At 38.5% G+C, this 16,857-nt stretch overlaps 1 protein-coding gene across 5 annotated transcripts in view; it reads right to left on the bottom strand.

Moving 5' to 3' along the window:
* LOC126293740 (serine-rich adhesin for platelets-like) overlaps positions 1–16,857 on the bottom strand; it is a 396,910-nt gene that overhangs the window by 87,364 nt on the left and 292,689 nt on the right. For all 5 annotated transcript variants that reach the window (XM_049987087.1, XM_049987088.1, XM_049987085.1 and 2 more), the window contains one exon: positions 11,364–11,453. In XM_049987087.1, the coding sequence (XP_049843044.1) occupies positions 11,364–11,453 (90 nt within the window). The remainder of the gene's footprint in view (positions 1–11,363; positions 11,454–16,857) is intronic.

Here is a 16,857-nt window from a genome sequence, read left to right on the forward strand (position 1 = left end):
AAGACCGGATGGAACCCTAGAAACGAATACCAAAAACAATTGTGACATTCTGGCAAAATACTTTGAAAAACTGCTCAACACAGGCCCCCCAATGGAAGAAATGATGACAGAAACGAGCACATACAATCCAGATAGTGAACCTCCAACTCTAGAAGAAGTTAAAGAAATAATCAAGTCACTCAAAAATCGTAGAGCACCAGGAGAAGTTGGCATCATCGTGGAAATATGGAAGTTACAAGACCCAGAACTCAACAAAGACATCCACAGGATCTTGGAAGACATCTGGAAGACCATGAAAATTCCTGACAACTGGAAAACTGTCCTGATACACCCACTACACAAAAAAGGTGACCAGACTGACCCGAACAACTACAGAGGAATATCCCTACTACCGGTCACATACAATATCCTCTCTAAAGCTTTACTGAACAGACAAGAATGCCAGACCAACCACTTGATTGGGGAATACCAAGCAGGCTTCCGTAAAGGGCGGTCTTGTGCGGAACAAATTTGGAGCCTGAAAATGATTTTACAACAAAACAGAACCTGATCATTACCTCTGTCGACTTCAAAAAGGCGTACGATTCTATCGACCGGAAAACTCTCTTCAAAATTCTAGCAGAATACAAAGTAGACAACAAAGTAGCAAACTTTAACCAACACGACATCCAAAGTAAAGTTCTGTGGGGAACTATCAGAGCCCTTTGAAATTCGCACAGGTGTCCGACAAGGCGATGGCCTCTCACCTCTCCTTCTCAATCTGGTGTTAGATAAGGTCATAAAAGAATGGGAAACATCACAACAGGGGATAACCTTAGGAAACCTACATATTAAATGCCTGGCTTTTGCAGACGATTTGGCGATTGTCACCAAAGGTATAAAGGATACAAAAGACGCTATTGAAAAACTGCACGAAATCGCTTCCAAAACTGGACTACAAATCTCTCACAAAAAGACTCAGTTTATGAGCACAAAGAAACTCTCATCTCTGAACACAAAATGGCAAACTTCAAATACCTCGGTGAAACACTACAAATGAGTGGACATAACAGAGACTCAAACGAAGAAAGAAAGACTAAACTGGACAAGGCATACAAATTAGTGTGGAATCATTACAACAAGAAGTCTATCTCACAAAAAGCCAAATTACGCCATTACGACACGGTGGTGCTCCCCGAGGCACTATATGCAGCAGAGACCACACTAATCCAAGGGCATACACGTATCAGACAATCAGAAAAAGTAGAACGGAAAATACTTAGGAAAATATTTGGCGCAACTAACAACAATGGAATATGGATCAAGAAACCTACAGAGGAACTATACAAACATACGGAGACAATCACAGAAAAGATTAGAAAATGCAGACTACAATTCTATGGACACCTATACAGAATGCCATCACACAGGCTGACCAAACAGATCTTAGACTGGGTAACAACTAGAAACAACAAATGGGTGGCAGAAGTAGAAAACGACCTGAACCAACTCAACATAACAGCAGACACAATAAACGACAGAATAAAATTCAGAAACATCATTAAGAAAAGTAAACTACGTGAGATACAATGTGACAAATTAACAGGCATAAAATGGACTGAAGAACGCAAGCAAGATCACAGCCAGAAGATGAAAGAAAAATGGGCAGCCAAAAAGGCAATCAAGATGAAGCCGAAGACAAAGCCGACAAGAAGCATGGACAGAGGACCGGAAACAGAAACACAGCGAGCAAATGAGGGAAGTTTGGGCAGCAAGGAAGGCAGCAAAAGGAACTGGCCATGTAGTTTAGTCCAAATGCGCTCTTTAAGGGCAAAAAACCAATAACTAATATATATATATAAACGAAAGCGCTTGGTCGATAGACACACAAACAAACACAATCATACACAAAAAATTCCAGCTTTCGCAACTAATGGTTGCTTAATCAGGAAAGAGGGAAGGAGAGGGAAAGATGAAAGGATTTGGGTTTTAAGGGAGAGGGTAAGGAGTCATTCCAATCCCAGGAGCGGAAAGACTTACCTTAGGGGGAAAAAAAGGACCGGTATACACTCGCACACACATATCCATCCACGCATATACAGACACAAGACATATGTCTTCAGCAGAGTGTGCATTGATTTGAAACTTCCTGCCAAACAAAAACTGTGTGCCGGACCGGGACTCAAATTTGGCACCTTTGCCTTTTGCAGACAAGTGTGGGAGGGAGGAAGCGAGGCACTGGCGGAACTAAAGCTTTGAGGGTGGTTCATAAGTCATGCACAGATAGCTCAAATTGTAGAGCACCTGCCCACAAAAGGCGAAGGTCACAGGATTGAGTCACAGGCCAGCACGCTGGTTTACCTCCTGTGAAGTTTCGTTTCCTAGTTTTCAACTTATACTAATTATTGTTTAACAACATTTCAAGCTATATAAAATCTCTATTTGAAAATACCTTTAACATAATTTATAATTAAGTCATAAAATGAAGTAATCAAGTGCTCAAAATGCAAACAGTTACCATATTCCTAGTATAATGTGGAATGCTGTTTCTTGAATAAAATCATAAAACTTTAACAGTAGAGTCACTACTATTGTAAGGAAGGAAAATACTTGTGTTCTTTTATGAAACTTGCATATATCAACATTAATTGTGAAAACTATTCATTTCGTGAAATTTGGTATGGGAAAGCTTTGCATTTTACAATATAATTTACTTAAAATGTGTCATTACTGCCTGTTATGTATGTTGTCACATGTACATCAGTTTGAACAAATTCCTCTCCATTGTAAGCCACAAAAAATTATAATTACAAGGAAACTGTAAAATGTGTTACTGCCAAAAAGCAGTTACACAGGGAGGTCAGAAACTGTCTCAAAAGCTTGGAAGGTTGGTTGTGCTGAAAAATAATTGTTATGAATAAATTCGATACATCGTGTTGTTTCCAAGATAATCAGTCGGGCCAATGTGTGAGCAAATTCGAGCAGCCTGCCAAATAAAATTAGTGACAGCTGTTCTCGTAATGTAGATGACAGCACACGAGGCTGATCAGCCTTTGGCTCACGTTAAAACCTCACTACCATCCTATGTCCAACTTTTATATTACTCTCTTGTTCAGTTTTAGGAAACCACATGAAGAAAACGTTTGGTGACACCGTCTCTGGTGGACAACTTGAATTTGTACGCAATTGCCTGACTGGCTAACTTCGATGCTAATTAACTTGGAAATGGTTCAACACATGGAATTTTTTCTTAACAATTAATTCTCAGCATAACCTAATCTGCAACACCCTTACCAGCTTTTCAGACTGTTTCTAACCTAGCTCTATCTACATCTACATCATACTCCTCATACCACTCTGAAGTATATGGCACAGTGTATGTCCCATTGTACCATTCATTAGGGTTTCTTCTTGGTCCATTCATGTATGGAGCACAGGAAGAATGTTTGTCTGAATGCCTCTGTGCATGCAGTAATTATTCCCATCTTGTCCTCATCATCCCCATGTGAGCGATATGTAGGGGTTTGCAGTATATTCCTAGTCATCAGCAGTATATTCCTAGAGTCATCTTTTAAAGTCAGTTCTTGAAACTTTTTAGTAGTCTTTCTCTGGATAGTTTACATCTATCTTCAAGAGAATGCCAGCTCAGTTTCTTCAGTATCTCTGTGACACTCTCCCAAAGAGCAAACTTGTGACCATTCTTGTCCATCTCTGTATACGTTCAATATTCCCTGTTAGTCGTGGGTCAATCCATACCAAGTGGTCCAGCACTGGTTGCTTCACCATCTCAGAAAAATATTGTATTTGCTGGGTGAATTCCGCAATGTTTGGTAGCCACAAATATAATTTTTTTTTTTAAATTATTGTTTATTATTTTGAAATAGTGGCCATATGTGTTCCAGGCCACATGTGTTTTTTTGTATTTGCAAGCATCTACATTTTTTACATTTATTCACTAGTAGATTGTCCTAAGCCTTCCAGATGAAATGCGTTTAGTTCAACACACTCTGGACTACATATTAACATCATTATCACTTAGCCGAATGTATTCTTTAATATATATTTAATAGTTCAAAATTATCAGCCACAAATTAAAAAACTCAATTTTTGAACAGCAGTTTTCCAAAGAAAGATTGATTTCTCAGCTTTAAAATTTTTTCTGTTATTTCACTGTGTAGTATAGTTACTTCTTCTAGATTATCAATTGTGAGCAGCTTGCACTTAAAAAATACAATATTTTGAAAAATGGCTTTTTTTCTTAATTTTTCCATTTTATGGTCTGCAATATCTTTGTTGGGGGTCCAAATAAAAATCTGAAAATTTCACAGTTAATAGACCTTTATGATATCAAACTTCAGTATAAATTTCCACTTTGAGATTCAATTGGAAGTTATGGAAAAAGATTACAAACACGAGTCAAAGATATGTTTTTTAACATCTGCGATATCTGGTATGCAAATCAAACAAAGTAAACATCAGCGATATCTGGTATGCTAATCAAATAAAGTATACCAACTGCATAATGTAACACACCACATTACACTAGCTAATGATTATTTGTCGAAACAATGTTGTGGTAATTGTTTCAGCAGGCTAACAAATGCATCTGCAAGTCTATACAAGTCTGATTGTTGTCTTCCCCCTTAAACCAACAGTTGCCTACTCACACTTATTTAGATACAAGTTATTGAAGTGTTCAGTTGAAAAATGGTGTCTCAGTGTTCTGCTGGTGTTATTATTAATGGAGCATGTCATAAAATCATACCAGGAAAATCATTTTGTCCAACATGTTATTCTAAGATATTTGTAATTCACAAGAGAAAGGATAGTGGAACCTCAGATACAGAATTTTGTGACTTATCAGCAACCATTAAAAAAGTAGAAACAGCTTGTGAAATCCTGGGTATATCGCCTGCTAGTAAAATTAGAAAACTAAGTCAAGGTAAAAGACCAAGTGCCTTGAATACAAAAATTGAGAAAGTGGCAGCTATAGTCAAAAAGAATTTGGAAGTTTCATTTCAAAATACAATTTGTACTCAAACAGATGGAAGTTCTAAAACTTCACCAACCGAATATGATGATTTAATACAAAAACTAAAAACTAAATGCAGTACTTCCAACATAGAGGATAAAATTAAGATTATCAGTTTACTGCGGAATTTCATGGAGTCGAGCAAAAGTTAGTGATGAATTTAATGTGTCAGAATGTCTTGTTACGTTAACAAGGCAATTAGTAAAAGAACAGGGAATTTTATCAGCATTGCGAAAGAAAAGTGCATCTAATTTGATAGAATAAAACACAGTCAATAAAGTTATTACGTATTATGACGATAACAATAACAGCTGTTTGATGTCTGTCAAAAAAGACTGTGTTTCTGTGAAAGAAAAGGGTTCTAAGATTCAAAGGTTCATACTGTGTTATTTAAATGAACTATTCACTGAATTTAAAAAAGAAAATCCTGACATTAAAATTGGAAGATCAAATTTTTGCGAGCTGAGACCAAGATGGTGTATTGTTGCAGGGGCATCTGCCACCCTGTAATGTTTGTGTTTCTTTGTTTCATCAGAACGAGAAGTTGATGATAGATGGGGCCAATCTTAGAGTTGACTATAAAGATCTTTTGGAAGTTATGGTATACAATATTGACAGTTACAATTGTATGATCAACGGAAAATGTGAAGATTGTCTAGGCAAACAACCCTTACTTGACATGTGTACAGAATCCGAAGAAGAAAATTTGATACCTGACAATATAAAATACAAACAATGGGTGACACAGGACAGAACTGAAATGGTGACAGAGAAGAGTTTTTTGAAGTGTTAGTGGCTAACCTTCAAAATTTGAAAATGCATCATTTTATTACAAAAGTTCAAAGTAAATTTTTGAAAGACAAACAGCAAACCTTGGCAGCTGATGAATGCTTAGTTCTTTCTGACTTTTTGGAAAATTATTCCTTTGTTGTTCAAGATGAAGTACAAGGACGCCAGGGGGTAAACAAACAGGCCACAGTTCATCCATTTGCATTCTATTATAAAGAGGAAGATATACTAATGAGCCACAGCTTTTGTGTCATAAGTGACTACCTTGAACACAACGCTACAGAAGTGTGCATTTTTCAACTAAAATTAACAAAATACATTAAACAGCACCACCCTTCAATAAAAAAAACTGATTTACTTTTCAGATGGGGCAGCCAGTCAATATAAAAACAAAAAACAAAACAAAAAAATATTTTACTAACATCTCCTTTCATGAAGAAGATTTTGGGTCTGATGTAGAATGACACTTTTTTGCTTCATGCCATGGGAAGAATGCGTGTGATGGTGTTGGGGATACAACAAAGCAAGCTGTCACAAAAGCAAGTCTGCAGTGAACCGATGACAACATATAATAAGACCTCAAGAAATGTTTGAATTCTCTAAAAAACATATCAAAGGAATTACCTATGTTTTTGTACAATGTGAGGAAATACAAGAAATCTATGACAGTGTCTTGAAGGAAAGGTACAACACTTGTCAGAAGATTAAAGGCACTCGATCTTTTCATTGTTTTGTACCCCATTCACACAGCTTAGTGAAGTGTAAGATCACATCAACTTTGACTGATAGTGAACTTTATCAGTGTGGAAAACTTTTACAGCTGGTTCTTCAAAATAAAGTCATAGTGGCTTGATTTTACGATGAACAGTAATACTGACTGTCAAAACCAAGATGTACATGTTGTATTTTATCACCAACTAGAGCCATGTCCATCTTTTAAAAAAAACTGAGAAGGATCAAGTTTGGATGCCACTTAAAAATGTACTAAGGAAGCTGTCTCCCATGGAATTTACAACTGTGACTGGGCGAACTTATAACCTAACACCCAAACTCAGTGAACAAATTTCTCAAATGTTCAGTGAGTGATGTACTAAAAACAAATAACAAGAGAACAATATAATGTAATTAGTAGCCTTATTTTCAATAAAAAAGTAAGTAATCATAGATATGATTAAATTATATACTGTAACTGATATATTTTATCCCATAAGCCTAGATACCGCAGATGTTAAAAAACATATTTTTGAATCGTGTTCATAATTTTTTTTCATAACTTACAATTGAATCTCAAAGTTGAAATTTATAATGAAGTTTGATATCATAAAGGTCTATTAACTGTGAAATTTTAGATTTTTATTTGGGCCCCAAACAAAGATATTGCAGGCCACAAAATGGAAAAATAAAAAAAAGCAATTTTTAAAAATAGTGTATTTTTTAAGTGTAACCTGCTCACCAATGATACTCTATAAAAAGTAACTATACTATAAAATGTGATAGCAGAAAAAAAATATTAAAGCTGAGAAATTAAACTTTCTTTGGAAAACTACTGTTCAAAAATCGAGTTTCTTTAATTTGTGGCTGATAACTTTGAACTATTAAAAATATATTAAAGAATACATTCAGCTAAGTGATAATGATGTTAATTTGTAGCCCAGAGTGTGACGAACTAAATGCATTTTATCTGGAAGATGTAGGACAAGCCACAACTGAATAATTGTAAAAAACTGTAGATGCTTGCAAATACCAAAAAATGCATGCGGCTTGGAACAAATATGGCCACCATTTCAAAATAATAAACAATAATTTTTTTTAAAAAATATTTTTGTGACTGCTAAACATTGGGGAATTCACCCAGCAAATATATATATTTTTTTTGAGGCAGTCAAGCAACCAATTATTTTTTTCTTGGACCACCTGGTATGGATTGACACCACTGCTTTGATCGTAGTTTTGTCTCTGGAGTACAGTAGTGCAACCAAGTTCTATCTGTGGTCACAAACCGGCACAAAAAATATTACTCATTTCTCCTAAAATGGGCCAAACATTGTTCCGACTAGGTCATTCTCACACATTTTTGATCCAGCAAGAGTCACGGCACACATCCAGAAGATAATTTTTTCATTTCTAATTCTTCAGTTAAAAAGCGACATACAGTGTCAGAGGACATCTGGCAAACGTGAGGAATTTCACGCACTTTCGATCAATGATTCTCCGTGACCATTTTGTGAACTTTTGCAACGATTTCTGGAGTAGTGACACATCTCAGTCAACCACTGCACGGATCACCATCTAAGCTCTCCTGACCAAACTGAAACTCATTTGGCGACAGTTGAATATGAAGAAGCAGAGTCCCCCAGTGTATGTGGAAACTGGCACGAATATCCTTTGGTTTCATACCTTTCTTTGCGAAGTACTTGATCACTGCTCAAAGCTCAATTTTTCTCACCTTCGCAAATCACTATGCAGGAACAAGAGAGCCACATTACTGCAACAACTCTGTTCCAAGAGCACTGATGTGGCACGTGTTGACAGGCAACAGTCCAATGAATATCACATAAACAACTCATTGTGCTAGTGCTGACCTCTCATGGTGGTTCCGAGAACTTTTCAAACCACCCTTATATTAAGTGGAGTCCTACCACACCCACACTAGGTAGGTGACCATTCAAAAAGCTCTACTGTCACCTCTGCTACAGTTAGCATCTAAAACGAATTCTGCTGAAAGGGCTACAAAAGCTGCAATTTTGTTTTCACCTGGCTTGTTAACCATTTGTAACTTTCAGGTAAGCATCACGACTGGTGAATCAGTATAACCTACATTTCTCTTGTTGCCATGTTAAAATCTGCTTCTTTTGCGAAAACATGCTAGAGTTTACACAGTCACTTCACTAACATGTTCTGCAGACACAACAGCAAGAGTGTTCTGAAAGCATCTTTTATTAAGTGGAGAACTCAAGAAAAGTAAAGTCAATAGCTTATGAAAAAAGACATGTAATGTGTACACTTATGCTGGTCCAAAATCCACAACGTTTCTCGTTTTGACAGCTCTTAAAAATTATATTCTTTCACCCAAAAAGTCTGTTGTTAGTGGAATAACATGGCAGGTAATGAAGTTTTGCATAATAACCATGTGTCAAAATACTTTCCTCTATGCACGCTATCATTTGGCAAAATCACATCTCGATACCTCAAACCGTTCATGAAATATGAGGAATGTTGTACATATTCCGTTCTGTCTCTATCACTGGTGTACGCAATCACAGATGAGTGTGCTGCATCAGATCGATTTTCTTGAGATTGGTGACACATGGAGACCTCCACCCGTGTCTATAGAAAACCTGAAAGTGTTAGCTAAATTCCTCATGCAGCAAGATATTATGTAATATGCACCAAACTCGAAATCATAGCCACCCCCATTTTTCATTGCAAACTCTTTTGAACATTGCACAGTGTCTTGTTTAAATGCAAATATCGCAATAACTGTGACCATTAATGGAATGATGACATGTAAAGCCACAAGTAGCTCAACAATAAAATTGTTTACCAAATTGTTTCCGTAAAATCAACTAAGAAAGACTGCACGGCACGTGCTTCTATTCTGTCATAACCATCGTGTCACTCACTGGCTGAAAGCAGGCAAACAATGTTTGCCTCCCCTTCTGAACATACGGATGAATTCATCCAGTGCTTTGGATGAGAACTGGTCACTGCTTATCAGCCACCATATCCTACGTGGGCTATAGCACTAGCATGTTCCCCACTCCTGCCCTGCTACATCCCTCCCCCTTCTCACTCCCATGCCTCTTCTGTAGACATCTATTCCACTTCATACCATCATTTTCTATTCTGTTGAATATGTCTTTACAAACAGACTTATTGGTGACTGTTGAGGAAGAGCTCTCAGGTTTTCAGCCCAGTGACAGTATTAAAGTACCATGACATTTTGAAGAGTGTCCTATGTACTATCTTAACCAGAAGACATTTTTCAAAGTGTCGTAGTACTTTAACAATGTCAGCCAGCTGGAAAGCGGATAGCTTTTCCTCGACCGTATACACTAGGAAAGTCTACATTCACAGCTATTGGTGACTAGTTTAGAATATAGTGTTCGTGTGCAAACCATTACCTGTACTTTGATAATGAGGGTCATCTTGAAGTAATGCAACAAAAGTTATTAACAGTTCACTTTTGTGAGCTCTGTCTCTCTTGTCAGGTGGCCAGCTGCAGAAAAGCTCATAATGCTACCTACATGAAACTTACAAATGTGAACAGTCCATAACTCTTCTATTCAGTTACTATGATCACATATTTAAGTCTCAGGTAATATTTGAAAATGGCCATTTTATCCTCATATAGTCAACAATAAATTTGAATGCGAATGCAACTTTATCAGACAATGATTGCTATTCTTCCAAAAACTATTACAAAAATAATTAATATAATGAAAGCATAGGCAATTATCTGGAATATAATATTAAATAAATACAAGATTTTAAACAAATAAAAAAGGATTTTCACGTGGAGAGTGATACAGAACACACAGAAGCAGACAATGGCATGCAATATATTAGATTACAACTGAATTTGGTTCTCTTGCAAATGACTACACTATCAAGTACATAAAGGATCCCTTAAACTGTGGTTTTAATGCATTTGCTGGCCTGCTTTTTCCATACTTTTAACTTAACAAGAGGATATTGATTTTATCCATATTTCTGTGTATAGTGGTGCCTCTTTTCTCTTAAGGCTATCTCTGAGAGAGAGAGAGAGAGAGAGAGAGAGAGAGAGAGAGAGAGAGAGAGAGAGAGAGTGTGTGTGTGTGTGTGTGTGTGTGTAAAAGGAGGGGGGGGGGGGGGGAATCTGAACAATCACTGTACATGAAAGACACATTATTTTTTATGCTTTTATGAATTCATGTCTGCTGCTCACTGCCTCTTCTGCTTTGTGAGTACAAATCCATTCTCATTTACATAGTGTTTAATGTTCCACTGATGATTAATGTTAATTTAGCTACACAAATGCGTGATGTTTAAATTACTTTTTGTTATTAGCTATGAATACTTCTTATCTTAGTCACCATGTTATTCTTTTTAAAGGACAACATTGTGTTTTGAAAAGACTTAACCTATTGTTATAGTCAGTTCTAATGCATCTGAACAAACTAAATGAATAATTTGAACAGTACATCTAACATTGTTAATGATTAGGTGCATTTAATTTTTGTTTGCAGAATTCAGAATCCATCCAGCCTGCGAACTACTGAAGCTGCAAGAATGTAGACAGCTGGTATGGGTATGTTGCTGAGCCATGCTCGGGAGAAATAGCCCAGGGCCTCCCAAAGTTGGAAACTAATTTTTTCCTCTCGTTTTTCTGTCAGTGTCGATTCAATCACCTTGTGCATCGCCTTCGGTTGCCACAGTAGATTTTTGTATTGCAGGGTTGTATTTGCCTCATACGGTTCTGCTATCTCAAAGTATGACAGGTGGCTCATGGGAACTGAATTTAGGAACACTGGTGAAAGGAAGTGTGCAATAATCAAACATGCAATGTTTTCTCTGACTGTACCGTCATCGTGGATGGTGGTGGCTCCTGAGGTGGTGGTGGGGGTGGAGGGGGAGGCAGTTCTGCTGGCACTACTTGTAACACATTGCCAACCTGAAAAAAAAAATACATTTTTGTGACACCTATAACTACAATCCCATTACCAAATCGCTGTGGAAGGCCTGAAAAAAAAAAATTTATATATACACTCCTAGAAATGGAAAAAAGAACACATTGACACCGGTGTGTCAGACCCACCATACTTGCTCCGGACGCTGCGAGAGGGCTGTACAAGCAGTGATCACACGCACGGCACAGCAAACACACCAGGAACCGCGGTGTTGCCCGTCGAATGGCACTAGCTGCGCAGCATTTGTGCACCGCCGCCGTCAGTGTCAGCCAGTTTGCCGTGGCATACGGAGCTCCATCGCAGTCTTTAACAGTGGTAGCATGCCGCGACAGCGTGGACGTGAACCGTATGTGCAGTTGATGGACTTTGAGCGAGGGCGTATAGTGGGCATGCGGGAGGCCGGGTGGACGTACCGCCGAATTGCTCAACATGTGGGGCGTGAGGTCTCCACAGTACATCGATGTTGTCACCAGTGGTCGGCGGAAGGTGCACGTGCCCGTCGACCTGGGACCGGACCGCAGCGACGCACGGATGCACGCCAAGACCGTAGGATCCTACGCAGTGCCATAGGGGACCGCACCGCCACTTCCCAGCAAATTAGGGACACTGTTGCTCCTGGGGTATCAGCGAGGACCATTCGCAACCGTCTCCATGAAGCTGGGCTACGGTCCCACACACCGTTAGGCCGTCTTCCGCTCACGCCCCAACATCGTGCAGCCCGCCTCCAGTGGTGTCGCGACAGGCGTGAATGGAGGGACGAATGGAGATGTGTCGTCTTCAGCGATGAGACTCGCTTCTGCCTTGGTGCCAATGATGGTCGTATGCGTGTTTGGCGCCGTGCAGGTGAGCGCCACAATCAGGACTGCATACGACCGAAGCACACAGGGCCAACACCCGGCATCATGGTGTGGGGAGCGATCTCCTACACTGGCCGTACACCTCTGGCGATCGTTGAGGGGACACTGAATAGTGCACGGTACATCCAAACCGTCATCGAACCCATCGTTCTACCATTCCTAGACCGGCAAGGGAACTTGCTGTTCCAACAGGACAATGCACGTCCGCATGTATCCCGTGCCACCCAACGTGCTCTAGAAGGTGTAAGTCAACTACCCTGGCCAGCAAGATCTCCGGATCTGTCCCCCATTGAGCATGTTTGGGACTGGATGATGCATCGTCTCACGCGGTCTGCACGTCCAGCACGAATGCTGGTCCAACTGAGGCGCCAGGTGGAAATGGCATGGCAAGCCGTTCCACAGGACTACATCCAGCATCTCTACGATCGTCTCCATGGGAGAATAGCAGCCTGCATTGCTGCGAAAGGTGGATATACACTGTACTAGTGCCGACATTGTGCATGTTCTGCTGCCTGTGTCTATGTGCCTGTGGTTCTGTCAGTGTGATCATGTGATGTATCTGACCCCAAGAATGTGTCAATAAAGTTTCCCCTTCCTGGGACAATGAATTCACGGTGTTCGTATTTCAATTTCCAGGAGTGTATATGATGTAAATAAAATAGAAAGAAACTTCCACATGGGAAAAATATATTAAAAACAAAGATTCCAAGACTTACCAAGCGGGAAAGCGCCAGTAGACAGGCACATTAAAAAAAACACAAAAACACACGCAATAAAAAAAACACACACTAAAAAAACATACACACAGTTCTGCTGGCACTACTTGTAACACATTGCCAACCTGTATGCTTATATATATATATATATATATATATATATATATATATATATATATGAGAGAGAGAGAGAGAGAGAGAGAGAGAGAGAGAGAGAGAGAGAGAGAGAGAGAGGGAGAAGAATACTGTTGACTAGTTCCAATATAAAAATATTAAAATTTATGTAATTAATGTAGGACATCATGTATTTCAGGAAATAATTATCCTTCTCACGTATACAGGGTGAGTTCACTAACTATTGCCTCCTAGAGTCACTCCAAAAGTATGATAGTAGCTGAAAAGTTTGTGAGACAAACATTGCATGGCACAATGGGGGCCGTAATATGACGTTGGTTTTTTGTTGCTAGGTGGGATCAAGTCAGAGGTATGTAGGTCTACTTTTTTTTCTTTAAGGGATGTTATAGTTTGGCACTTATTTTCTGATAGCAGCTATCGGAACAAATCCAATGATGTGTAACAGTAAGGTCTTTGAAGGTCAACGAAGGTCACAAAGGTGGCATGAACGTCCATTTACAGAGGGTGTTCGAATTGAAGACCATTGGTATCAATGCAGTGTTGCAATCTTCTTATCATGGATTGAGTGGTATTCCTTTTCACTGCAACACTTATCGAAGCACATGCTCTGACAATTCTCTCTCATATATTGTGCAAATAGTAAATATTCGCTGAATACAGTGCATCCATCTAACGTGCCATTCGATGGTTTCGCAATAGAAAAATAATAGGAATGGTAAGACTAGTACTGTTGAATCAAACAAATGTGAATGATGTATTCTCTCGAAAAACAAATCGATATGTTTTTCATTTATGGAGAATGCCAACAAAATTCAATGAGAGTTAGAGCCTTATATGCTGAAAGATATCCTCAAATTACTCCCCTTACATGTCATATATTTAAATATGTGTTTGGTAAATTGAGAACAACTAGACTTTTAATGCATCGGAAAATATTCCGTGAAGGAAAGTTACTAACTAGGAAACGGAAATTCGTACTCTTGGCACTTTTGTTCGAGATCCTAGTGTTAGTTCGCATCAAATTGCAAGAGAATCTGGCATGGGCCAGAGTAGTGTTGTTTGTGTTCTGCATTGCCACAAATATCATCCTTACCACATCAGTCTCCATTAAGAATTAACTGGTACGGATTGTATGCATCCAACTGAATTCTGCCGATGGGCTCAACTTCAGATTCTGAAGGATGACACATTTATTAATTTGATTTTATTTGCTGACAAGGCTACATTCATGAACCATGGAAATGTTAATTTGCATAACATGCATAATTGGGCAACTGAAAATCCATGTTGGCTGTGGCAAGTAGCACACCAAAAACGGTAATCATTGAATGTATGGTGTGGGATTCTCGAGGACAGAATTACAGGCCTCTATTTCATCGAAGGAAATGTTAATGGTAGGAAGTGCACCACATTCCTGCGAGGAATATTAGATCTGTTATTGGAAGAAATACCTCTGGGTTTTTTCTTGTGGGGATTCATAAAAGACATTATTTATTAAGACTTTCCAACTACACCTGAAGATACACAACATATAATTGTCAGAGCATGTGCTTCAATAAGTGCCAATGTGATAAGCAATATCACTCAATCCATGATAAGAAGATTGTAGCACTGCATTGATACCAATGGTCATCACTCGGAACACCTTCTGCAAATGGACGTTCATGTTGCCTTTGTGACCTTCGTTGACCTTCAAAGACCATACTGTCACACATCATTGGATTCGTCATGATTTCCGCTATCAGAAAATGAGTACCAAACTATAACATTCCACTTAAAGGAACAAAGTTGAGCTTCGTATCTCTGAAGCGACCCCACCTATGAACAAAAAACCAACGTCATATCATGGCCCCTGTTGTTCCATGCAACTTTTGTCCCACAAACGTTTCAGCTTCTATCATACTTTTGGAGTTACTCTTGGTGGAAACAATTAGTGACTCACCCTGTATAAATTTATTACAATATGTGACAGGGACCTGACAAATCCTTACATAAAATGTGTTTGTACATTTCACAGTACATTAAGAAGAAGAAATGTCACTAACAGCACAGAAATGTGTACTCTCAGTCAAGTTATGCATGCTGCAGCATCTGACACATGCCATAAGAAAAACGTGCTTGACAATGTAAGTTACTTTAAAAACACGCACAGACTATGTTTATTGTCTTAGGTGGAAATAGTGACAGTCTTGTATTTTATTTGTTATAATTTTGTATTTCAGTCACAGGCCATATAAATGTTTTCGTTATACTTTTCAGTTATTACCAAGTATTCATCAGATAATCTGTTCAAAAAGAAGGAAAAACAGAGGGGGTGGGGGGATAGTAAAATACTAGGAAACTAAAGTACAAATGAGACTAACTCCTGTAAATTACTAGTTGATGAGTTACCACAGAATGTATTCAAGCAAATATAACTGTGGACAGAAATTACATAACTGTGGACAGAAATTGCCTTGATTTGTAGTTCAGTTTTACATTATTTTACCATCCATGTGTTTTTTTTTCATTTTAAACATTATCATATGATGATGACTTGATAGTATATAAAACAGAAAGAAACTTCCACATGGGAAAAATATATTAAAAACAAAGATTCCAAGACTTACCAAGCGGGAAAGCGCCGGCAGACAGGCACATGAACAAAACACACAAACAGAATTACGAGCTTTCGCAACTGGCAGTTGCTTCGTCAGGAAGGAAGGAAGGAGAGGGAAAAATGAAAGGGTGTGGGTTTTAAGGGAGAGGGTAAGGAGTCATTCCAATCCCGGGAGCGGAAAGACTTCCCTTAGGGGAAAAAAGGATAGGTGTACACTCGCACACACACACACACACATATCCTCATTTCGAAATCTTCTCTATCGTCTTACTTTCTCTTTTCGTTTGTACAAGAAGTTCCACTTTGTATTCATCTTCCATTTTTCCGTAATCTACCATACATTTTATCCTGCCTAATTATACTCAATAATACGTAATTTACTTCCAAACCATAGGGATATGTGTGTGTGTGTGCGAGTGTACACCTGTCCTTTTTTTTCCCCTAAGGGAAGTCTTTCCGCTCCCGGGATTGGAATGACTCCTTACCCTCTCCCTTAAAACCCACACCCTTTCATTTTTCCCTCTCCTTCCTTCCTTCCTGACGAAGCAACTGCCAGTTGCGAAAGCTCGTAATTCTGTGTGTGTGTTTGTGTGTTTTGTTCATGTGCCTGTCTGCCGGCGCTTTCCCGCTTGGTAAGTCTTGGAATCTTTGTTTTTAATGACTTGATAGTATCTCGAAAGATATGCTGATAACACCTGTATGACTGGAGACAAATATATAATAAAAGGCTTCTAAAAAAATAATGAGGAAACATACTGACCACAAAGTAAACTATGTATATAAAAATCAAAATACTGGTTTTTGATTTCAAAAATGGACTCATCATAAATATGACATTAAAAGGATTAAAAGTATTCATTTTTATGCCACATTAAAATAACACCACGCCTTGGTATTGTAATCAATATATTTGACAGCAAAAGACAGCTGTAAAAATTTTTTTAAACCTAGAAAATTCCGTTCAAAACTGAAAGGGCAAAGGGAAAGGGAGAAGGTGCAACAGCTCCCAAATTTACTGCTGCACAACACTTAGATGCTTCAACATACAGCTGCAAAAAGCTGAGAGGAAAAAGTATAAGAT

This window comes from Schistocerca gregaria, chromosome 10 (genome assembly GCF_023897955.1).
Source record: "Schistocerca gregaria isolate iqSchGreg1 chromosome 10, iqSchGreg1.2, whole genome shotgun sequence".
NCBI lineage: Eukaryota > Metazoa > Arthropoda > Insecta > Orthoptera > Acrididae > Schistocerca > Schistocerca gregaria.